Source organism: Aptenodytes patagonicus, chromosome 10 (assembly GCF_965638725.1).
Source record: "Aptenodytes patagonicus chromosome 10, bAptPat1.pri.cur, whole genome shotgun sequence".
NCBI lineage: Eukaryota > Metazoa > Chordata > Aves > Sphenisciformes > Spheniscidae > Aptenodytes > Aptenodytes patagonicus.
The window spans coordinates 11,237,165-11,263,173 of NC_134958.1; the positions used below are offsets into that span (position 1 = coordinate 11,237,165).

The 26,009-nt window shown below is 45.4% G+C and overlaps 1 protein-coding gene across 1 annotated transcript in view; it reads right to left on the reverse strand.

Annotated features, from left to right (window-relative positions):
• Positions 1–19,260: 19,260 nt before the first annotated feature.
• Positions 19,261–26,009, reverse strand: part of ADAMTS17 (ADAM metallopeptidase with thrombospondin type 1 motif 17) — a 197,576-nt gene continuing 190,827 nt past the window's right edge. The window contains exons 21-22 of the mRNA XM_076348704.1: positions 23,306–23,483; positions 19,261–20,076 (exon numbers count right to left, since the gene is read on the reverse strand). Coding sequence (XP_076204819.1) covers positions 19,925–20,076; positions 23,306–23,483 — 330 coding nt within the window. The 3' untranslated portion in view covers positions 19,261–19,924. The remainder of the gene's footprint in view (positions 20,077–23,305; positions 23,484–26,009) is intronic.

Below are 26,009 nucleotides of genomic sequence, written 5' to 3' on the forward strand. Positions count from 1 at the left end.
AGTTATGATGCCTCTATTGCAAATAATTTATAAATGCTGGGCTTTGCTCTGGTTTTGGACTAATGTAGCATAACCAGTTTCAGTGAAGTTACCCCCTGTGTTAAGGCAGAAGTATGAGCCAAATACAACAAAATAATACTCTCCCTGGTGTCTGGAGTGACTAAGCTTATGTGGGTACTGTATATACATTTGATTGAATTATATACACAGCAATAAGTTGAAGAGGTTGATACAGTAGGCACACAACGCAGGGAAGAAAACCTCAGTTAATTAAATTAATTATAGGTATATACTTAATATAGTTGATGAGCTATGGAGGTTACTCTGAGTGCATGTTTGGTAGCATTGGGTTACACCTTGCCTCTTTTAATGGTTTCTCCTTTTGGAAGTGCTTGTCTAGCTCAGCAGGTTCCAAACTTAGCCATGGGCAACTCCGCCTAGGAGTGCTACTCCCGTCATTGACTGCCCTGGAAGAGTCTTCGGCTGAAACTTCACGCTCTCAGGAACGAGCTGATGGTTTAGGTGGTCACATGTGGAAAGAAGCACAAAGCCTATGTCTGTGCTGCTGCGCAGAAGCAGCCCTGAGACCTGGCTGACAGCCAGCTTCACACCTTATCTGCAGGGGCATCCCTGGCTCAGGGGCGACCCAACCTGGATACGGCCTACGCCTTCCTTATGCAAGGGTACACCCAGCAGCAATGTGGCACCCAGCCCAGCAGCCCCCACCTAGCCCACCCCTCCGAATGGCCGCAGCGTGTGGCAGAGACTGTGGCCTGCGGCCCTCCCCAGGCAGCACCCTGCTGTTGCCGGCAATGAGAAGAGGGATTTGTCATCCCTCTGAGTCAGGGTGTGAGGTGCTGGGTACCCTGTACCTCCGACTTCTTCCAGGGCAGAAGCACAGCTCTTGCCTCCACCCTCGCAAGCTTTTTCTCCGGTTTGTAACACAGCAGGTGTTAATAAAGACCCAGCTTCATCATTCATCTCCACAAATTACTCCCACCTATGAGGACTACATTTGCAACTCTCTCACGTATGCTGTGACTCTTAGGAATGAGGCTTTTATCTCGGGAACCAGAATGCAGATCTAAACAGCACTGCCGTCTCCCGGAGGAGATAACGTGTCTTTGCTCAGAGACCTAGTTCTGCACTTGCCTTCTATCACGCAGCACCATTTGGCAGGGGCTGCCTGGTTTATGTGATAGCAGACACTGAATTACTTCAGAAAAACAGAGATTAATTCTTTATATGAAAACAAATTACTAATTAAAAGTGGTTTTAATTTTGCAGTTCATATTTTCTTGGGATTGTGCCAAATTCTGGAGTCCATACTCCACAGCCTGTCCTTCTGGAGGAATTTGGCTAGGGAAAGCACTGTAAGATTTGTTCCCTTTCCTCTCCCTTACTCTTAAAATCCCCCCTTCTCCCTTCCTGCAACTGGTAAACTGTGAAGAACAGGAATGTTCCTGGGAAGAAACCCAGGCAGAATCGCATTCAGAACAAATCAAAGATTTCTTGCATAGCTGAAGCATGTGTTTGCAATCCCCGATTGCCGGAGCACGTAAGCCCTGCCAGCGCATGTTGTTCCCTTCAGATGTTCTCAAGAGCTCTAGGCAGTGTCCAGGGCACTCTGTGGACAACGTTTAGCTGAGGCATTGCTCCTTGGCCCATCTGTTAATGGTGTCAGGGCCAAAAAGGCTCTCGGTGAAAGGACGGCAAACAGCCAACCCTACCTTTCCGAGAAGCTGTGTTAGTGATGGTCTGAGCCATTGGTCTGTGTGACCCCCCTGAGCCACAAACTGGCTCCATTTGGGCCAGTGAGAGTTTGGCTGCTGCTACCAACCTATCACCCCAGGCTTCAGGCAGCTTCCAGGATTGATGAACTCCAGAATAATTAGCATGTGCAGCCCCAACAAAGTACTGCCCAACAGAGATCCCTAATGGATGTCCAAAAGGTAAATTGTAACTGTTGGCAAGCAGCAGGTAGAGAGCCAGTAACTACAGCCTGTTCTCCCATCTGCCTGAGGGGCACCACTGATCCTGAGGGATTGTAGCTCTCCCAAGAAGTGCCATTTAATGGTTCAAAACTGGAACCTGACAGGGCCAAGAAGAATGGGAGTTGGGGGCTGAGACACTGGCTGGAAAAACACAGCTTCAATGTATTTGTGAGGAAGCTTTTGTCCTTGGCATCATGCGGAGCACAGTATTTTACAGGAGCACAAAGTAAGTCCTTGCTCAAGCTGGTGCTGATACTGGGGAAAGGCAGGTTGATGAAAGCACCACTTGTCTTTCCAATGACCTTATCATGTGAGCTCAGCCTGCCAAGAGCTGTCTCTCGCTTTGTGCTCCCTGTGGTCTGAGCCAACAAGCCCGAATGCGCTGTGCTGATATCTGATATTGTTCGGCATTGCATGGCAGTCTCTGAGTGTTGCACATGCATCTTTTCAGAACGGGATGATGACGCCTCTGTGCTTTGCTGCGTATCGCGTGCCTCCATGCTGTCTCCAGCTCGTTTCGCTTCCAAACATGTCCAATCTGACTTTGCAATTTTTTGAATATAAGGTGCCCCAGGGAAGGCCCTGAGCTTGCGGGAGGAACAGAAGAGCCAGAAGTGTCTTCCAATGCAAGATCTTTGACCTCAGTAGCTGAGAGGCTGTGCTTAGCCTGGCTCTCCTTCGCTCCCAAATAGCGTTCCCACATCTTTACTGGTGTGTGGCAACAATAACGAGCAAGTAACACATGGGGGCAGCAGCAGGCTTTACTTTCTTGTCAGTCTGGGAGCCTGTGGTTGTAGCATCCTTGCAAGGGTCTTGCAGAACTGAGGTGCTCCAAGATTTGAGAGTCACTGTGCCGGGCACAAGCCCAGAGTGACAGCTACAGCTGATCAAACTATGGGAAAAGCATGTCGTAGGAGAGAGGGGCTTTGTGGCCTCATGGGACACGATGTCAGCACTGAAACCTGTGCTTTTGTCATTGCATCTGGCCCTTCTCCAGTTCCTGCGGTCCCAGCCTAAGCAGTTCTGTGCTCATGTTACAAAGAACATTAAACCAGCAGACAGTTACAGCATTGTCTGCAATGGCAAATATGGCTGGAGTGAAAATCCCAGGTCTCAGTTCAGATTTCACTGCATCCCACCAGACAAGCCTTGCTGAGCTTGTTGCGCTACAGGCAGGATGGAGCCCAGCATGTCCCTTTCAGTGAAATGAAAAAACATGCTCTTATCTGCACCATGAAGAAAGATGCAGGGTTCATCTGATACCATTTATTCTGTTGGAGACTCTGCATGTTCAGGTAACGGGGAAAAGCCTTGATCTTGGCTGTGAAGGTCTTAAAAGCCAAGTTTTCAGAGTAGGAACATTTCAGTCAGGGAAGTGGCCATAATTTACATAGCAAGGCTCCGGGATTTTCTGGCAGGGCTGTTTCCAGAACGGGGTGTCATTGTTCCTGCCCTGAGTGAGCAGAGCTTAAGGAGTTGCTTTTGCACCTGATATTTGCCTCGCCGCTCACATCAGTGCTCCCCATCGTGTCAGTAATATGGCGTCTGAGTGGTATTGGCCCAAGCTGATGCTGGAAATGGCAAGAAATAAAAAAAACCCAGCAAAAGCCAGCCCTGTCACCAGAAATGATGATGGATTAATTATAATAAGGGATGGGAAACAAAACAGCCCTGTGCTCCATGAGTAATGAAAAAAAAAAGGCAGATAAATGCCCAGATAGGAAAAGCATTTTCTGTAACCGAGGCTGCTACTTGAATTGGAAGGTGCTGTTAACACAACTGCCTGACCAAGGCGAGTGCAACAGCACAGCAGGGCTGTTGCAGATCTGCAAGTAAACAGCCGAATTGCATCTCTCAGCTTCAGTCTGCGAATTTCTGAAGCCAAAAGAACAGCTTTAAATTTAAAACTTCTGTTGGAGCTCATGCTTCAGTTGGGCTATGTGCCAGGACATGCAAAGACTCAGGGCATTAAGAGTCTCATGTAGATGAAAAGACAGTGGGGAGTCATTTGAGTTGGCTAGTCATGTACTAAGCTATAGCAGGATCTGCCTTCATTCCCTTTAAACCAACTTGTGGGGAGGAAAATTGGGAAAACTGACATTTTATCACTTGTAATTGTTACAGCAAGAGCTAAGGCTAAGCATGGCCCTGATACAACTCCTGTGTCCTGCACACAGTCCAACAGAGGGGTCCCAGTCCCAAGCTGGCTCTGTCCTTTCAGTAATTGTGATGTGAAGTAGCCCCTGAAAGCGCCTAAAACCACTAACTGACCAGCATTAAGGACATCCAAGCTGCTCTGTTGGCTGTTGTTTTCTATTCACTTCAAACCATAATCTCAGGCAACCTTTAACTACGCAATAACGGGACAGTTTTGCGCCTAACCTTGTTCTTCCAAGGAGCTCAAAGTGCTTTATAAAGCCGCAGCCAAGCAATGCTATGATGGTACCTCTGGTATTGCACAGTGGTTCCCTGAGTTACAGGGAAGTGAACTGATTCACCCAAGGCTGCGCAACATGTTGGCATGTCAGCACAGCCCAGATCCCAGCTTTCTGGGAAGCTGGGGTGAGCATGCATTAAGTGATGAAAGATGTGTCTGGCTATCAATAAAGGCTTAGAAAAGCTGCAGTTGCAAACTGTGAACAGTAGCAAAGTGACACAAACACTAGCAGCATGATCACCAGGTACCAAACAAAGCACAACTAGCCAAATCTCTTTCTTGTCAGGAAAAGGAAGAAGAGCAGAACAATGTCTTTACTATGCGGGCTGTGTCCCTGCTGGTTAATGCTGCAGCTCCCTGCACAGGCAGGCCTTAGATGGACAGACTGAGAATAATTACCAGGAGTCTGTGCAATCCTTTGCTGGGACTCTTCACTGCCAGAAGCTGCTTTACAATATACCCAGCCATTTCCCTAAGTATCCAACAGATTGGACAAAATTAAAGAAACGTGGGCCTCAGGCTTCAAGACCACTGGGAAGGCACTAATCGGGCTCCCAGCTGAACCGAATGCAAGGACATATTGTTAGCAATAAACACAGACAAATCTTCTCTAATTACAGCCGTGGAATGGGCATGTGCTTCTGGGGAAACCTTCGCCTTCCCTCTGGACCATGTTCGCCATGAGGAGAGGGGCCCCAGTGGGCAGTGGGGGCTTTTATCATAGTGCCAGGAACCTTCTCAGATGATAGGGGAAAAAAAAGTCACACCAAAAGCTTTACAAGCCGAAAAAAAACACCCATAGCCCTCGTTCTGGCATAGGGTTCTGGTCCAAGGGGGAGGGTGGCATTTCCACTTGTTTTGAGGCTAGTGCTAGGAAAGTCTCCTAAAAGCCAAGGGCCACATGCTGATCTTTCTCTTCAAGGAACAGTCCCATGGAATGGGTCAAAGACAAAGCAGTTGCCAGCTGCAAGCATGGCTCACATCTCACGTATAACAGAAAGGCCCCATCCTGCAGCGATGCCTGCGTACACCCCACTCTGCACAAGCGAGCAGCCCTCTGTACAGAGCTGAGCTGTATGCTGAGGGCTGTCCCACAGCCAATCTCCAGCCCAGGCACAGCCAGGAGACCGGGACGAAGGGCTTGAGGACCGGGTTGACCCTCCACGGCTGCGGGAGCCCTCGGCCTTTGCATGCCCACACAGGTGGTGGGCAGGCAGCCTGGGGAGCTGCTGAGGTGGGGGCCAGGCTCACGGGCCCACAGTCCAGTCTCACCATGTAGACACCAACCTCACAGGGAAGACTTTGTAGGTCCAAGGGCTGGATGCAAGAAGGGAGTTTCACCATGGTCTCCTCCATGAGAAGTTGGCTCTGGGATCGTGCCCATGAGGAGACCATCAACGTGGTATGTGGGTGCATGGGAGCATGTTGGCCGTGATGCTTGGCCTTTAAATCTGCCAGGATCCTGGGGAAGCCATGCCAGGACCCTGTGCTGCCTCTTGGAGTGCTGAAATCAGAGCAAGTACAAGAGAAAAAAAAAAAAGAAGGGGGAAGAGGAACTATTATGACAAAGTGACAAATGAGCAGATGAAAGGTACAAAGTGTCATCTTTCTTTTGTGCTCCCAGGTGGGACTTTACCAGCAACAGAATGAATACCACAGAGAACCAGGCGGCAGTGGATCAGATAACTCCCCCTCGCCCCATTCCTTAAAATTCAAAACACACAAATGCTGAGGTCTTGCTAAAAGCAAAGCACTGTCCCCTCATCTCGCCGTTACGTGTAACCCAGAGCCTGTGGATAGCAGCTACAGTGAATTAACATGAGCAAAAGTAGCTGGATTGAATTTGCTAATGGAGAAAAAAAATTACAGGCATGTCATTAAGAAACAATAAGCACTAATTCTCTCTGTTTATTCTGATTCATTTTGTTTGATTGTGCTTGCCCTAGGAAACATGAGAGCTGGTGGGGATCATATTAGCAAAGAAAATAGAAGGGCAACAAGTTGATAGTTTAGAGTTCATGCAAACATTGTGCCAGTCACTGAACCAGAAGAAAAAAGTTGGCTCAGAGGCAGTCACTAAATTGAGAAAGGATCTACTGATAAGATACTCGTGAGGAACAATCTCAGAATGATGTGAAAGATAGATGGGAAATGCTAAGCTAAGCAATCAGGAGAGAATACTGCATCGTTTGGGTTTTTTCTTTGCTCTCTTCCCCATTCCTCCCCATTTATTACTAGAAGAAAGAGTATTTTTGCCTGTAAAAATCTTTGTGCCTAACGAGGTAACACTGGGGTGCGCTCCTGCACCAGTGCTGAACTTCTAGGTAGCTTTGCTTCAACTTGCTGGAGAAAATCCTAGCAAAACTATTAGCTATGGATCTCTATATGATCAACATTACCTCAACTTTAAGCATCTACACTTACAAACTCGTTGCTTGTGGGAAAAAAGTATATCACAATGGTTTCCACTTACCAGAAAGCTGCTCCCACCAGCTACTCTTTGTGGAAATGTCAAAGGAACGAGACCAGGTCCCAGATGGCCAGAGAACACAAGCTATAGCTAGCCAGGAGGAGAAGATGCTGTCAAACATGTGGCATCTGGACATGTGAGGAAAGACAGGGCAGCTTCTTTGTCCAGGATATAAACCTTCACGCCTTTTTTTATAGATGTGATGCGTTTACGGATGTTCCCAGAAAGGGGCAGTAGAGACCAAACCCACACAATGAATAGAAAGATATGTCCTGATCAGGGAGAAATATAAATAAAGAGCGAGAATTATTTGCAATGTTTTTTTTTTTTCCTTGGCATACAGAGGCTCCACCATGTGTCCATTCAAATAAAAACAACGGGACCTGTATAGGCCAAAATGGGGCTGCTTAGTATAACACAAAAATTTCAATCCACTCTGAGATCGCTTCCTTCACCCGTTTTTCAGAGGAGGGCACTAACCCTGCCCAAACGTGGATGCTGTGTGGGCTGCAAAAGCTGGCACAAGGGTGTGTGATCAGGGAGCACTACATAATGCACTACTTCACACTTACATCACTGCAGCAGCATGGCAACCTTTGAGTTGGCTTATTAGCAGGGGGAACAATAATAATTTGGGAAAGGTTTACTGTCAGGCTCATGAGTACCTATACCACGGCTCATCACTAACACAATTTGGCTTCCACCTAACCTTGAAAGAGAGGAGACAAGAGAAAAAGGGTTGCTTATAAAATCAAGATTCCCCACAGCTCATGTTGGTGTGAAGGTGCGAAGCAGGGAAGCCCATCCCTGGACCACTTTTACAATCTCTTCAGGCTCTCTTGAACGACCCAGAGTTAATTCTAGAGCTAATTCAAGCTGCTGCCTGAAGGAAAAGGCACAGTTGTTTACCTGGAGCAAATCCCATATGTCTTACTTCACTTAAGCCACTTATCCCAGCCCTGTGCTATTGCTTTGTGCCATTCTCTTGCACTGTCCATAATCCACAATGGAGGGGGTGATTTTGCTGGTGGGGATGTCCAGGAACTCCAGTCATGGGGCAACACAACAGGCATAAACCGTGCAGCCAGTCTCTTCCTCAAACACTTTCTGGCCTAAGAATAAGATTTGAAAACATGAAAGCAAGCAGGGGGCAATGTGAGGCGAGAAACCAGCTATCTGCAGCAGAGGAGCTGAGGCAGTAACAGCTTTATCAGGAAACCAAGAACCCTTTCTGGTCCTGCTCTCAGCATAGCTCAACACACCAGCAAATCTGACTGCAGACTGAAATCTTGGCTTCCCCTGAAGCCAATGGCAAACATCCCACTGGCTTCAATGGGAGCAGGACTTCATGCCAGATCTCGTGCTTCCCATTCCTTTGCTGTAGCCATGAGAGCGAGCTTCCCTTCCAAGGCTGCGTCTGCAGCTAGGGCCTTCAGGAGCAGAAGAATGGCTCTCCTTGCAACCTGAGAAGTATGAATGGGAAATGAAAGAGTTCTTTTTAACAGAAATGGCGATTGCCCCAGAGAACAACTTGCTTAGAGTTATGGGGCTCTCTGGAGCCCCATTTCTTTCTCTCTGAATTTCTTCCCTTAGGCTTTCATTGCCCACAGCGTGCACAGCAGCTCAAGCACACAGCTTTTGGCTGTGATGAAATCACTAGTGGAAGAGATGGTATGAGCTGGGTTATGCAGCTAGCAACACTCACCTCTCCTGGTCTTAACATCCCTCATTCCATATGTGCTCACACAGCAGTACCTATACATAGTGTGACTTACAGCAACACAGCAAACAGGCAGGGGAAGACTAAGTTGGCCCACTTCTGCTTTTATCACAACAGAGTTGATGCCTATTGGAGGAGGTAAAGAAAGGGATGCTGGAAGAGCTGTGCGCTGACTGCACAGGGCTCTACGTTTGCTCTGGCATGAGCATCTCTCTGCTGCGATGAGCATCTTGAGATCTCCAAGCTATTTGTGAGGTGGCAAGGTCACAGCTCTCATTCCCTGCAAATCTTTGCTTTCCTTGGCAAAAGTCAAGAGTTTTGTTAGGGAAAACTTGGTGGGTGTTTTGTGATCAGTCAAGCACAGCAGATTACATTACTGGAGGGTGTATACAGGACCTCCCGTCTTCTAGACATAGTGAAATGAGTCTGTTTGCTCCAGAAATTCAGGAGTCACCAGCATGGTGCTGACCACCTGTATTATTTCTTAGGTCATGCGGCATGTCTACTGGACAGATTGTCTGTACAGCTGACTGTTTGCATATCAATTCTAGAGTCAAAGGAAATTCTTCAAATCCCAGAGCACAAATGTGCTCTGCTACAGAAAAGCAGGTGGAGATGTGCCAAGTTACAGCGCCTCAGTTGCTACCCCTGTAATGAATGCCCTGCAAGGAAAACTGGAAAATATTTCATGAAAGAGCAAAGATAACACAAGACTATCTGGCAAAGGGTAGAATTTAATATTAATGGCTTTCCTTTAGTCACTGTATTTCCTGTTCCTAACTTAACCCTCTAAAGTCAGCAATGGTCAGAGAAGGGCTATAAACTTTTGCACATCTAAAAGGTCTTTCACTGAAAGATCTCAGAGCACTTTGCAAATATTAGGGACTGCTGAGGGATGGCTACCCCCTGAGGAGACTGCCCATGTAGCCAATGGGCAGATGCTCCTTTGGCTGCAGAGGCCAAACACTGAAATTTGGCTTCTGCCCCCCTCTGCAAGAACATCTTCCTTCTTTGTCTCCCAGTTCATCACAGGAACTCAGGAAACGAGAGGAACTGGGCTCCCCTGGAATTCACGCTCCAGATTCAGTGTGAAAAACCCCTTCCCCATGGACCAACAGATAATAGATACACAGCAATGATGTGACTGGTGTCATTTCAGCCCATCAGCCACTTTAGGATCTTGTCCCTGGAGGTTCTCAGGGTTACATGGAGACTGCTCATGGCTGTGCATGGCTCAGCTGCTGGTGTATCTAAACAGCTCCGTTTAACAACAGCACACTGAAGCTTGCTTTGAAAGTGAGCTGGACTAGGCTCCATCTCCCCACCCTTCCCCGCCAACTGGTACTTGCCTGGAGGGGTCCAAATGTTAGTCAACGCGGATAAGAGATGCACAACGTGGCTCCTCTGAGTCCCGCGGTCCTTCGGTCAGAGGAGATCCTTCTGTGCCACCCACATCTTCCTTTAACCTGGCAAAGTACCTGAATTACTGAGCTGACTTGCCAAGAGAGATTTAGGCTGGAAACATCTCTAGAAAGATGGCTGTCATTAAGGGCTGAGGCCTGCAAAAGAGCACAGTGCTGGCTGGGGCACCGAGCTGGGGAGAGAAGCATTAGTCATCGCTGCCTCATGTTCGGCCCTTCGGACAGTCTCCTCTCCTGGAAGATGCACTGTTTTGCCTGTATGACTGTTGGCAGAAACTAATGAGCAGAGCTGGTTGAAAATTTTCCATCAAAACAATATTTCTGTTTTGCCAGAAGATAGTTTAAAAATTAAGTGGAAAAATTAGAGAAAAGAGCTTGGGTTTTGGCTGACACTGTCAGTCAAAAAAATCCCAAACTTGAGACTTTTTAGCCAAAAATTGAAGTATTTGGGGTAAGGCAGGGGAGGAGAGGGGAGGAGCCTGGCAGGTCTTAGCAATACCCTGAAAAACATCTAAGAAAATTTTGACAAATATGAGGATGTTTTTGTCAATTTTTTCCATAGCGAAAGATACTTCTGCTTTTAGAACCATTCTATGGGGAGGCCGGAAAACAAACAAGCAAATATGCTTTTTCTTTTTTATACGTATGGCTAAAGATACTCCATAGCTTATGGTATAAGCATAGGCAGCAATTCCTCTAGAGAGATACGTAAGAAAGAGCAGATTTCTCATAGGAGCTGCCCAAGAGCCTACTACCCAGAAACTAGAATTCTCAGAACGGGACACACACACAGCTGATTCTGCTGTGAGTTTGTACAGCTGATGGAAAGCCTCGATAACCTCACAGTTGCCTTGCATACAAATAAACCAAGCCATGGGGACAGCCAGGGAAAAGGCACTGCTTGCAAAGGAAGGTACTGTGCGCACAGCTGTTGCAAAACCATCCGTACTTCACAGTCAGCCAGCCACAGGCAACGTTGTTGCTAATAACGTTGCAGAGAAAATGGCACATAAATACCTGGGAACCCGCAAAAAGCTGTTTTCCATCTTGCTTACACAATAATGTGGTTTTACTTTTTCCCCTTTAAAATTGTTTCTTCAGCAAAACATGGCTGGAAAAAAAAATGGCTGGAATCTTCCTTACCCTCTGGGAAATGTCACTGACAGCGTTTCTTGGGCTCAGTGTCACAGTCCCCTCCTCAAGGTATCGTTGGCCAGTGTTGTGAAATGATGGGGGGAAGAAGCCACGAGTGAGAGTGGCTGAAGAGACCAGCAGTCTGGTAGTTCAGCAGGATGCTCCTTCCTCGACACAAACCTGGGCAATAAAGCAGAGGTGACGGTGCTGAAGCCAGCGCAGCGCAAGTGGCACAGAAGGTGAATCAGCTCTGTGAGAAAACCAAGATGTGACAAGTTGTTATTAGGCAGTGGGGAGCAGGGGAGGTTCAATTTATAGTGATTTCCTAAGGAATTAGACCATGATTCTGGACAGGATTTATATTTTAAACAACACTTAATTTTTTTAAAGGACTAATTCAATCTAGATGTGGATTTCATACCTTTTCCTTAATGAAAGCAGCACCAGGGGAAGCACGCTCAGAAGTACTGACGTGTCCTGGCAGGGACTCCGACTGCTGCAACTCGCCTTGCTGACAGCCCGAGCTTGACTCTCGTCCCACGACAGCCCGGGGTTACAGTCCCGGCGACTTCCACCACAAGCAGCTCTGGCTCAGAGCCGCCAAAGTGATAAAAGACTTCTTGTGCGATCATCTCAGGAGGAAAGTTTGGTGCCAAACAAAGCTGCAGTCTGGTTGGGTCTTTTTGCCATTAGAGGCAAAATCAAGGGGAAAAATACAGAGCTGGGGAAATAAATGGAAGCTGCGAAATGTTCAAATAATCTCTTTTCCAAGAAAATGAAAAAAACCCCAAGAATGGCTTGTCTGGCTTTGCTGGCCAGGCCGTGGTTGCACTGATCTTTGTGCAGGCTAAAGATCCTGTTAGAGGATACCCCTTTTTCACCGATTCATCGACAGTCTGAATAGTTTCACTGCCTGTCTCCCAGGGTGGCTGCACAATGATGCTGTAGTATGCGATGACCTTACAGAAAACTGTCAATGATCTTTCAACAGCTGATGCTTTTTGGGGTAGCAGAGCCAGCCGTACAGACTGGCGTGCTACCAGCGTTCTCCTCCTGCTGAACAAATGAGCATTTCCCTCTCTGCCAGCCCACATTTTGAGCAGTATCCAGGCTTGGGGCTGGATCTTGCAGCCCAGTTTCTGTAAGGGGCATCTCTGAAGTGATGTGAATTTTACCCTTTGCTACTTCCAATAACAAAAAATGTGTCTGAGGATATAAAAGCAGTGAGGAGTATCCCTTTCCCTCCCCTGCCAGTGCAGTAACCGCAGTACAGGCTCACTCACTCGATTCAGAAGTGGCCTATGCTCATCTCCATGCCTTTTCAGATTGCTGCTGCCAATAACCCCAGCTAGCTGCTTTGGGAATCTGCCTTTTCCCCAGGACTGCCTGTGGTCTGCCAGCTCTTGAGAGAAGGACCATTTCTTTGGGCGTGGCCTTCCAGCATCCACATGTCTGGTTGTAGCTTCTAAGTGCCACTGCACAAAGAACAACGAATCATTGTAAAAGACCTCAGAACAAAAACCATCCAGAAAGCAACAGTGAGGGGAGACATAAGGCTGCTACAGGAGTACAATGAGAAAAATATTTTTCTTCAGAGGGCTGAAGGAGGAGATTAAATGCACTTGAGCAGATGAGGGAAGGTATTTTCCAAAGATGGCAAAGTTTCTGGCCGGTGCAAAGCAAGCTTGTGGGGAACAAAGCCGCTACAAGCAGAGCAAGAGGGGAAAGAGGCAACAATCATGGAGGGAGGGCAAGGCCACGAAGTGTGTCTGTGGGGAAGAGAGGAGGAAGGACAAAGCAAGCATCTCTGGAGTTACACTGAGACTGCTATAAGCCCCTGAGGCTCAGGAGAGGCTGGAGATGCTGAGGATGCAAGGGTTCACCTGGAGACCGAGTCATGCCAGGAGCCAGCCCCACACGCAGACGTCTTGTGGGCTCCACCATGGCGAGCGTGCAGAGTCGCTCTCTCCCGAGGTCGAGGAGGATGCCAAGGCCTGTGGCATGACCCAGACAAGTCACGCTGGAGGCTCCAGCTCCACCCAGGCCACAGAGGGATGAAAGGATGAAACACCCAAACAGGAGTCTTTCACAGCCAAACAAGAGGAGCCGAGGGAAACCACAATTTTCAAGAAAGCCCAGCTGCTTCTCTCCAGCCCAGCGGCCAAGGCGGATACCTACCCCAGGCCATGTAGACCCGGCCAGCGTCTTGGCTGTGGTAACGCACAGGGAACACATGTGCAAGCCCCAGACATCAGCTGCAGGACTCTGCTAATTGGGAAAGTCTGTCTGAGTGTCTGGCCACTATTTGGCAGATATGGCTGCTCTGACAAAATAATAAATGTGGTACAGTGCAGCCTCCAGGCATTCTTTGTGGGGTCTGTCACATGAAAGTGGCATGAAAGGAGATGAGGCGATGCAAGACACAAGGAGGTCAGCTTTGGAGACTCTCCGATTACCTTCTGGGGTAGTTACTGCTAAGGGGAGTTTGTGGTCCCTCTCTGCTTATATACTCTCTTGTTTAAACTCTCCTTTTATAAACAGACAATTCTTCCCATCCAAAGTGCAGATGCTTCAGTCCTGCTTGTCCAAGGCGGTTATGCTGTTGGAAAGCCTCTCTCCAGGCAGACCAGCCCATTTCTAAACAGTGTGAAGAGAAGCCAGAGACATGCTAAAAGGACAAAAAAAATGCACACAGAAAAGATAACTGGTCTTTGTGCATTAGTAGCATTTGAGGAACTCCTGTCTTCCTACTGACCTGCCTCCAAATCAAGATAAACAGAAGGATGCTGAAGTGCAAGTTGTATGGAGAAGTATTATCAAGCATGTTCAGCACAAGTCCAAGCACTTGAAGAAGAAATGCTGTTCAGGAGCAGTTCCCACAACCTGCCTGTTTCTGGGTGCACTATATTCATGCAGCAGCAGGACAAGTGAGGTAAGTAACTTGCCAGCAAGTAAGTTACCAGGGCTTCTTTTCTTACACCGTCAGACGTGTGAGTGCATTGAACGTAAGTGCATCTGATGCAGTTCTTCTCTGCCTAGAACTCTACAGCATATTGGTGTTTGTGCCGACACTCTTCGATAAGAAGAAAACATACCTTTCCCAATGGACCACGTGGTGTTGGGGAAAGTACAAAGGAACATGTGGTTTTCACTCTACCAACGGAGCAAGGTCCTCCGACAGTAGTACTCTGGGTGATGCATGGGGCTGATGCCGGGGTAAGGTGATCCATATTGAGCTTTTTGGAAAGAAATTTCCTTCCAGAGAAAGCAGGGTCCTGCTAGCTTGCTGCAAGGGACCAAGAGACAGCTAAGGCTGCCGTGTACACCAGGACTTGCAGGAGAGTGAAGAAAGCAGGTGGAGCTGGCAGAGGCAGAACTGAACTCCAAGAAGCTGAAGAGAGATTATACTTTCTTCCTGGTACTTTTATGCCAGAGCACCAGAGCCATCTGACCCCACCTGCCTTTAATGATCTTGGCTGAGGTGTCTTAAATAACAAGACAACTGAGATCACAGGGAAGGACAATGGCTTCAAATCATCTGGCTTCTTGGTTAGAAGATGGGGATTAGGAATAAAAGAAAAACAGCAAACTGCTACATGCAAAATAGGCAAACTAAGTGTATAAGCCTACTGGATTTATAGAAGAGATATTGGCACATACCAGGAAAATTTCAAGCCAAATGTATGACAGCATTCCTCACACCCCTCCCACCTATTGCCATATCCCAGCTTAATGTAAAGCCTTTTGGCTTCCAAAGGCTTATAGCTATTTTTTATTGTTTAAACAGGTCAACAATTGCAATCATATGTTGACTCCAGGCAATACACAAACACGATGATGTGTTAATACACAGCAACACTTGGATGGAGTTTCTACAATTTTCCTGCTGTTAACAGTCATATGTATGATCACAGCTGGGCTGGTATCTGCTAAGGCTACCTCTGAAAACTAGGAAGCCTATCAGTGTTGTGCCATTACCAAGAAGCCAGCATGAGATCAGTAAATGAGCTCTATTTTTAATGTAAGTATAAACTCCATTTCTGGAAATCATTTTGGGAGGAGGACTCTCACACCAACTGTACTTTGGCTTGTTTTTAAGGCTGCTTTAGAAAGGTGCTGCTCCCATCTCCAGAAGTGTCCTTTCAACAAGAATTGAGCTGGAATGGGATATGGATGATGGCATCTTTGTAAGACAGGATGGGAGAGGATCCTACAGGCATATCTGTGTGCAGCTGTCTGCAAAAAACATCTTCATCATGCTGAGGGGGGAATTAAATAGCACAAAGATTCTGGCTAGTGCCTACAACAAAGACATCCGAAACACTCGGCACTGAAGTAATTCTGTTTATTTCACACCAGGGAAGTGTGCAGCTAGGTTATGTAGATACTTTTCCAATGGATGGGATAATTTTGCTCCAATATAAATTTCCACATGCTCAGTAGCCTTCGTTACCAGGTTGCGCCTGTGGAGCAGCTACCATTGAACATACAGCAAGCTGCCACTTCATCTCAGCTCCAACATACATTGAAAGCAACCTTTCTCAAAAGTGCTTGCAAAACGTCCCTCCCCCCATGCATAAGCTTTAGCTTCCCCGCAGCCTGCTCAGGCATACACGGCGATGCCACAAACGGAGCCTGGCTCACTTTTTCCAGACAGGCATTTTCTACTGTTGTGTCACTGACCACAGACCTTGCAAGGCATTAATCAGGTACTAACATTCCCTGTGCCTTGTTTTGCAACCTGACCGGGACAAGACCCATCATTTCTTGATTTGTTAGCACACTGGGAACTCTGAGATGCCAGAGTTTTAGTGACAAATGACCTTTTGCACCTACCACAGCTATCAAACAGTTGGCCTAGACTTAACCGAATCCCAGTCTCAATCCAGTATTAGACAGATGCATAATGTACTACTTACAGCTTCACTCCTTTCTCTTAATTTTCATGCTAGCTGTTTGGTTTGCTTTGCATTTTTTTAAAGTTCAGAAACTTTATTAAAGTTGTTATGGAAAAAATAAATTTATTATTCAACATACTCAATTTTTTCAAAATGGAATGATCCTCTTTCCTTTTTTTTTTGGTTTTCATTTACAACTGGTTCCATTCAGTTTGACTGTTTTTATCTTTTCTATTTATAACCAGCACCAAAAAGAAAATTACCATGGATACAGTACATATGCAAATTAGCTAATGGAAAAATATATACATTTCACTCTGTAATGAAAAACTTAAATGATATTATTGCCATGGAGAATATATCCCTGTATTATAATAAAATATCAAGCAATAATCGACTGCTAAGATTCTTTTCCACCAACAAAAAATAGCACCATACATGAGATAGATAGTGAGAATCTACACTCAATAACACAATTGTGCAACTAGAAATGTACAGTACTTTAGTAACAGTACAGAGTATTGTTTACAATATGGAAATACCACCACTGTAATCAAAAGAGCGTCAATCTCTTACGAACAACTAAAAAAAGTATTGTCATAGATACACGGAAACAAACAGCTTTCTTTTCACCAGTATGTAGTAACTGAGGGCAGAGCATAGCTGTAAATTCATAGTAAAGCTCCTATAAAATGATACAAAACAGAAGTGCAGGAGTATTGAACAGAATTAAACTTTTTTATTGTTATTATTTTTCTGGCTATTATAAAATGGGAAGGTTGTCACCATATGAAGTAAGAGTGTAATAAAATGGAGCTGTGTTGTGCCATCAGTTTTTAATTAACATGGTTTCTGATTATTAAAAAAAAAAAGGTTGATGCACGCTAATCTGTGGGCTGTGAGAGCAAGCGAGGTGGTTTTTTCAGTGCTCAGACATTCGAAAGAATTCCTTATAAATTCATGTTTCCTTAGGTAGGACCCAGAACTTGGACCCAAATGTCCTTTGAAGTCCAAGACCTAGCATACTGGGACAGGCCACAGGTCTAACTAGCCTAGTATCCTGTTCTGGACAGCGGCCAGTAGTGAATTATTAGTGAAAAACATAAGCATTAAAATCCTTCCTTTCCTATGCACCTTTCTAGGAGCCCACATTTTGCTTAGAGAGGGTGACAGATCAGCACCGAAGGAAAATGACCCCTGCTATTTAAAAGCACCTTTGATTCCCACTAATAATAAATGCACATACTATTCTTCCAAGATAACAGAGAAGCCCGGTGGCAAATCCTTCAACAGCCCAATGTGAATATTAGCAATGCCAAAAATGATCAGCAAGGGGGCGGCGTTTCATCGGGCCAGGCCACTCCATGGTCAAATGTTGCCCGTTAAAAGAAAAACGGCAAACTCCAAACCAAGTGAAGGATGTAAGGGGACCCATCTCAGTCAAACTGCTGTGAGGTGGCCGTGGTGGTAGGGAAGCAGCAAGGACTGTTGCAGCCTGCTGTTCAGGCAGGGCTGGGTTACTGCAGGGTATGACAGCAGGCAAGGGGGAAAACTACCACTGTGAATTACCAATATAAATCGGGTCCTCTGGGCTCTGTCTGATCTCTTGGAACTTTCTCATTAGCAGTTCATGTACCTATTAATTTGCCTAACTGAACATCACCGTGGTATTGCCTAAATCTTCCCTGTCACCCCTACCAGCAACACTTTCCATCAATTACTTGCTAAGTAGTTACACAACCTCTGCGTTTGCGCTACAGGGTGGGAATAACAGAAGGAGGAGGTCTGATCCTGACTATAAGATGCCAAAAGAAAATCCAGTATAACAAAAAACAAGTTGGAATCATTTCCCTGATAGAGAAAATCATCTGGGGCATTGGAAAGCAGATCTGTTTGAGACAGGCACTTGAGAAAAAACTGTGTGCTAATGTGCCTTTGTGCATACAGGCCAGCCCTTGTGTGCACACACGCTCATTTGCACTAATAAGCACAGCTGCGAATGTGAAGCCCACGCAGTATTAGTCTGTTGATGAACATTAGCTCCCTGTGCTTAAAAAACTTAGCCCTTAATAAAATGCTAATGAGTTATTCCAGTGAGGTCCTGGATATTGAAAGGATTGTAATAAGGAAGAGAAAGTTGCTTTAAAGATATGCTAGGTACTAAGAGTCTTTATCCCTCCTTGCATTGAAAAAAAAAGACAACAGCAACAAAGACAACTTGAGGACAAGTGTGAGCTGCAATCCAGACTGGCCCAGGGGCTGGGCGTAGTAGCTGGGCTTAGTTCGGCACTCATCTCCAAAGAATAAAACAGTAACACGCAGTTCTAGAGCGAGTACAAAGCTGCAATTCATCCAAATGGCTCTGTTCATATCATGAAGAGTGGGCTGTAACTTAACCACTGCACAGCTGACCTTGGACCCTGGCAAGGGAAATGATACATGTTGGAGCAAGATATGATAGAGACATTGATCTGTAGGACTAACGGAGGGGATGAACTCTGCCCCGGGTAGAGCTCCTGTTTCAAGTCTCACATCTCAGAGAGGAGTTTGGTTTAAAGTGCAGAGACATGGAAAAGAGTATCATACATGCAGCACTTGCTAAGTGCTCTGATAGCACCAATCTGATAGCACCAAACCTGATAGCACCACAAAAGTAAGACAGGAAGCATTAAAATACAGTGAGTAAAATCCTAACCCTTACTGAAGGCAATGGACGCCTTAGCCTTATGGCTTCAACAAGCTCAAGATTTCACTTTGAATGTCTTGTATCACTGACTACTTTTGACTCAAAAGGCTACATAACCTCAGATGTATACAAGAGCCAAGAGATAGGAAACATCTGTTCTGCTCTCCACTCCATCCTTCACACAGAAGTTGTTCCAAATCCTGTTTCTGTACCAACCCTATCCAGTTTCATGGTCCTCCTAAGAAAAAAACATTCAGTCTCATTATCTGATTGACTTCTAAAAACTGGAGAGAGATTAGGCCAAGCAATCCCTCAGTGAGCTCTACTGGATGAAATGATTTCAGGCTTCTCCCATCTCATGTAAATGGTTCTTGCTTAAAAATAACTATCACCTATTGCTGTTAATAAGCTTCCATTTCATTAAGCTCAGAGAAAAGTTGGGTTTCATAAAAGAAACTATATTATTCTGAGGAAAAGAGAGAGAGGATTGTTTTTTAAAATTAGAAAGAAGAGCAGTCCCTATTAGTTGCTCTAAAAAATATGACTTGGAATGTTGGATATAATTGCACTGAGTCTTCTGCAGGAATTTCAGAGATGTCGATCCTCTGCTATCAGTTTTCACAAGCTTTTACAGCAAATCCTCTCTTTAAATTAAGCCTTTCACTTATGTGTGTCCCTCCAAGCCCACTCCACAGTGGGATAACTGTTGGGAATTGAAAACTTCAGATGAAAGCCAAGATTAAAAGATTAAGTAATGTCTCTACCTTTGCTGAATTATTTTGCCAGAGGCCTTCCTCCACGGAGGTACCCATAACCTTAGTCAATGGAATCACTTTGCAACTCTTGTCCTTTTCCTTAATGGTAGCAAGCCATCCAGTGGCTGGTGATTTAATATATTAAAGTAACAAGCATTAATGAAAAATGTAAGGATGTCAAAATACGATAAAATGATTGGCTCCTTGAGATGACTCTTTCTGTTTGTTTTTTTAAGGTGGATGAGTGGATTACTTTGGTATCCAGTCTGTAGAATTAGTTTCAAGTCTTATTAGGTATGCTTTGGAATCCACCACATTGTAGCAACTCATGAAGTTCCAGTACTCAGACCTACTAGTTCATGATTTACATACAAATAGCTGTAATACTCTAAGAAGTAGCACAGGTTCATTAACTCTTCTGCTGCATCTTGTTTGCATAAAAGTCTCTGCAAGTCTGGCAACAGCGCTGATACCACCGCATGTCTTGGCACAGATTCTTCTCCCGGATCACCCTGCAGTACACTGTCCACTGGTCGCCTGTGCACTTGTACGTGAGAGCAGCTTTGGACAAGAAAAGAAAGGAGAAACTAGCAGATTAGCCAGAGAATAGCATTGCAGGTGTGATCATAATCACTGCGTATGAGGGAAGAAAGGGCCAATCTCGCTGTCAGCACTGGAGATAGGTTGATGTTCTTTCTACTGAAATATCAGGCTCTTGGAAGTGCTTACTGCAAGGGTGTAGCTGGACATGACTGTGGGAGCACAAGCCTCCTCACGTTGTACCTGTTTTGTCTCAGTGACAAATAGGCCTAGATGAACAAAACGCCTAAAGCATTGGCCTAGATTTAAGCACACGAACACCTCACAGCAGTCAACGGGAAGCTGTGCGCTCCCAGGGAGAGTGCTTTGCTAAGGCGCGCTTTCAGGAGTGGCCATCATCCTCTCGGTGGAAAACATTTTTACAGAGGAGCAAAATCAAACCCAGTTTGATGGATGTGAAGCTAAATTAATAGGAAGTAAAAATAATACTTATTAGTGTAGCAAAAACAGTAGGACAACAATTAGCTATTGGGAGGGGGGGCTGCATGGCCAAAACTCTCTCAGACTGCCAAAAGGTTTGTGCAGGGGGGAAAGCAGCACTAAGACACTGTTGCTGAATCTGTTGACAATATCAGGGTCTGTTGACAATAAAGGGTGACACGTGCTTTTATAAAAAAAGTAATAGTAGCGAAACTGTATACTTGATAAAAATGCACACATCTAGTAAGTGCTTTTTATGGTATGTGATTTATAAATTGTACGTAGCATTCTTACAAATGCTGTGATAATTGGAAAATCTTCTAAATGAATCTTGTGGCCTCTGAGGTTGGGAAAAAATGGTTTAATTAAAGAACATCAAAAGGTGCTGACCCAGCAGCATCTTGAGTCCCTTGCTCCTCATCTCTGCCGGATGAAGCCAGGAAAAGCTCTTATCCTGTGTTTAGTCTCGGTGCCAAACACCAGAAAATAATGGCAGCAAAACTGGTAGGAATGTTTATCACTGAAGCTTCATTCAGTTGGACAAGAAGCAAAAGTTTGATAGAATCTGATGAAATGAAGTTGTGCTGTCCCAGAAAAAAAGGAACATGAAGCCAATTTAAGAAAAACTGATTGCGAGAAAAAAATTTGAGTGGAAGTGACCATCCTAAACGGGGGGAGGGTAGAGCTATTTCTGAGTCTGCCAGCAGTGGAGGGGCTTTTTGAGGGGGTTAGATCTGCAGCACTCCCCACTGGCTATGGTTCCAACCAGGCACAGTGCTCAGAAAACGTGATGTAGCTGAATAAATTGCACATCTTGCAAGAACATCCGAGATAGACCTTATGAATCTGAGATGAGAGACTTTACATAATAGAAAGACACTAAGCCACAAACAAGGCTAGGACTCTAATAGTTTAGAGGTCCAAGGTCCCTCATGGGCTGTGAAGTAAGACAGGAAGCATGTCTAGGAAGCAACATGGGTCAGGTGCCTGAGGAACAGAATAAACCCCTTCTGAATGTGTCTTCCCTGAGGGGCACTGGACACAAATGTAAAAGTCAGGTGAGGCGAACTGCACACTTAGATACTTCTGAAAATGTATGAACTGGGATGAAAAACTTTTTGGAGTGGGGACAAGACAGCATGGGTTTTGTAGACTACTGGAATTTTTTTCTGTATAATTTTTTTTGGTGAGGTTTCCATTGCAGAAAACAGAAAATTTTGTTTAAAGATAATCCAATGAGAATTTGTTTACAAGCAGGAAGAGCAAAACACTCAATGATATATCTTTCCGCTAATATCAAATATCATTGTTTCTGGCCCTGGTGATTCCAAGCCCGGTTTAGAGACAAAAGCATCCCAAATTACTTGCAGATTACTTTCAGCAGGGACTTGAGCCTCCTCAGTCTTCTAAACACGTGAGCTTTTTATTGCTTTGTCCTAAAATGTGAATTAGGATGGATTTCTTGTCTCATCAGTGTATCAAGGGCTTACTTCTCAAATGAAATGTTTTCCTTCCACTATGCTCTTAGTGCTAAAATATCTGGGAAGTACTCTCATATGTTCTTAAACAAAAGTGGTTAGAAGCTCCTCAGTATGACTGCATTTGCAAGAATAAAATTTCCCATATTCTTTTAAACATCTGTTAAACTTTTGGGAAACAAATTTCAGTTCAGAAGCTTCCAGTCCAGTCCTAGTTTAAGTGTTACTTAATACTGGACAGTGCTATTAGAAAATGGCTCTCTATTACTTAGCAGCTCTGCCTTTTCATGTGTATTAGAGGCTTCTTAGCCTACAAGACTGGCTCTGCTGAGAGGATGGAGGCTGTTCTTTCTGCTAAGCTCTTAGCAGCGTTGTTTACAACCCAGCCTCTTGTACTGAAAAGTAATGGGAGGCACTGATGAGGCTGTGTCAGTGTAGCTGATGGCTTAGTTTAGCTTCATCTTACTGGTGATGATGTGTGAAATGTAAAGAAACCAGCTCGGTTCTTGGAGCTGTGGCTGAACACACAGGGCCAAAGTTTGGAAAAATATATTTTTATCCCCTTATAAACTGAGCAAATGATGTGGAAAATCATGGATTCCCACAATTTTGTATTAACAGAAGCATTCTTAACTAGAGCCATTTATTAAATACAGTGTTAAGGTGTTTCGGGAAACAGATGGCTTATCACCATATTCTCATCTCAGCCAGGTACACAGGGGATGCAGGGAGGTTGAGGAGAAGGACAGTGACAGAAAATCAAAGAGTTCACAGAAAGAGGCTGGATGCTGTCTTGCCTCCCTGGGCAAATTAATTCATCAAACCACATTCTTGTGGCAGCAAATGAAAAGGACAAAAAATCAGCAATGCTCTACTTGTCAAGGTCATGTACTTTTCTTGGGGCACGGATGAATAAATTATCATACTTTACACTCACCACAGTGAAAGCAGGGTGTGAAGGTGTTTGTGACGGAGAAAGATATGCCTGTCAGCTCCCTCACCTCCGTGATCAATCAATCAATCACCCACCATTTGTGTGCTCCTGTTGGTCGCAGGTCTATCCACTGCTGAGCGCTCCAGCTTGGGCAAAGTCTGAGGCAGGGACTGATGGATAAAAGAGGACCTATCCACACTAAGCCTTTAGTATAGAGTCTGACTGGGTGGCCCTCTCCTAATTTCTGGCCCTGAGCAATCCTCTGAAGCCCCATTTTTATCACACCGGGCACACTGGGACCCTGGGCTTTGTCTGGCCCTTTGCAGGTGACATCTTCCCCCCAACACCCCTCACTCACCAAGTCTGGGCGAGGTAATTGTGTTGACATTTATCTTCTCATTGCAGACCTCTTGGTGGCACTGCCTGTAGGCCGCCGGCTTGGACAGGACAGGGCACTCATTGCCGTGGCGCCCGGTGACTTTGTGCATACACTGGACCACGCGTGACTGGAGGCCCTTCCCACAGGTTGAGGAGCACTGGAGGAGAGAAGGCACTGAGACATGATCCAAGCAGAGTAACTTCAAAATCACATACGCACATACACCAGAAAAATCACTGCTGGAGCTGAAGTGTGCAGCAGACTGGCAGCTCACTATGGTGCTGAGGACTCAACAACAGGGGCATCGTGTCAGCCGGGGACCCTTCATACAGCTGTTGCATTTGTCCATGACGATTTCACAGCTGCAGGGAGTGCTGTGAGCAGAGGAACTGTCCTGGCACAGGGAAGGAAGCTGTTGTCTTTCTGTCTGGACTTGCTCTGAGTCCAGCTACACTGACTGTCCCTGTGGATGCCCACGAGGTTCAAGCAGACATGTGCAATTCCCTCCATCAGCCACAAAGAGGCAAAGCTGGAAAACATATACTGCTTAATTATGGACAAGCAGCTTCCACCTCCCTCTCCATGAGTGACCCAGTGGTACTGGTTGCCTGGGTTTAAAAGCCCTCTCCAAGGCTTGGATGGTCTAACAAGGCTTCCTCCACAGACAAGATGACCACTGCCAGGCACTGATAAAACCAAGGATTACAGCAGAGGCAGGCAGCTCCTACTGCAGGCCAAAGACCTCTAGAGAAGCTCTGTTTCAGTATACGGGAGAAGACATCAGGTATTCAAGTATTCACTCTCATCTATCCCTGCTAACCGTCTGGCACTTGTCTGTCCTCCTGGGAGCAACTGCAAATTGTACTCCACGAGTTTTGGCTTCTATTAGCCAGGAGGCCCAGCCTGTTTGTATGCTCTCTTTGTTGTCATACAATTGGAGTCCCTAGCTCTCCCTCCCTCTTCCTCTGGCCCAGTCGCTTGTGATTTACAATGTCCTACTTGCACGCTGTTCAATTTTAATAAAGCAAACACAGTGAGCACAGTGAGGTGCACCAGCTGGAGTTAATAAAAGAACCTTGTATTTAAAATAAAGAAACAATGGGTTGCAGGACTTTGGTAAGATTCCTACTTCTGCTAAAGCCACACACAAGCTGTGTGTGGGGAGAGGAGGAGGTGGGGGAAAACTCAGGAGACATAATTAGGATGATATAAAAAAGATCATGTTTTCTGTCCTCTGCTGTTTCTGAACAAAGTCAGGGCAGTGGAGCCCTCTCCCTGAAAAACACTATTGCCTCAGAGTGGTACTTCTTAAAAACGGCATGCCAAACACTGAAGAGGCTCAAAAGATGAGCACCATTGAGGTTGGACTGAGTTCCAAGTATGAAGGATGTGTATGCAGTGTGGATGCTTGCAATGCTAGGACCCAGGGGCAAAAGAACTCATGGATGCATGTAGGCCTCCACCTCTCCCATCTATGGGGGAGAGCACAGCAAAGCTGTGGTCATTTTATTCTGGAAGTATCACAAAAACCCCCCTGCTGCTTCTCAAAGATCATCTGATACAAGAAGTATAGCCTTGTTCTGTGCTGGAGCACAGGGAGCTTTTCCTTCCTGTGTGAATCCCTGAAAGGCCTGATAAAAAATGGCCTCAGATTAACAGGACCACGTAAAATAGAGCTGATGGAGTCCTGCTTCAAACCCAGTGCAGAAATATGTCTGCACACTGTGAACTCTCTATTTCTGGGCAGGAGTTGTAGGATCAGTGAAGCCTGTTGTCAAAAATAACAGACTCTTTATCTATTTTTTGTCTTTAGTCACTCACATTCATGACTGTTTATTAAACAGGTTTCTTGTATTTGGTGTACTCACCAAATTTTTATTTGCTTTTCTTTTAATTTTCCCCCTATATTCCACCCGCTCTTTATTCCTATTCTTTCTCCCAGTGCCTTTCTCTAGGACTGAACTTTTCCATTCAGAACAATCTCTGGCTCAGATTCCTTCTGGACTTTGCCACTAAGCCATCCTAGTGTGCAGTTTACCTCTGTGTTTCCAGCTATGCAGCCCCCTCCAGGACCTGATTACTGTATTCTGAAGGTAGCAGTCGTGCTGTATTAAAATTTTACATGTATTTTAGAACTTCTTTTTTTTTAAATAAATAATTGGGTTTTTTCCTTTACATCTTTCTTAGTTCAATTTAGGGTCGACACGCTATTTACGACAGATTTTTTGCACTTAGATTTTCAGATGTTGACTTTACATCAAAATTTGGTCACGGTCTATTAATACCTCAACAATGGTTATGGTGTTTAGGACTATGCTGAACCAGCCCTTCCCTTGTATGCCCTACAGTGAGCTATTCCAAAAAGCAGTCATTGAAGTCCCTTATTTAAACCCCCTTCATAACTTGAGCTTCTGCAGTGAGATGTAGGCATTTCACTAGTCTTGGGTGTCCCTCTGCTCTTCCCCAGCACTGTGTGCCCTCAGTGCCTTCTACCAGTCTGGAAGCCAGTCAAGCATGGCCATTACATTTGGATTTAAAGTTAACAATTTTTATCCTGATAAATGCAACTATTAGGCCCTTCTACTTCACTAGTCATACGCAACCTCTAATCCTCAGGATTTCAGTGGCACTTTTAGTCTTCAGAGTGCTTTACTAATCTTAATCCTCACAAAACTCTTTGCAA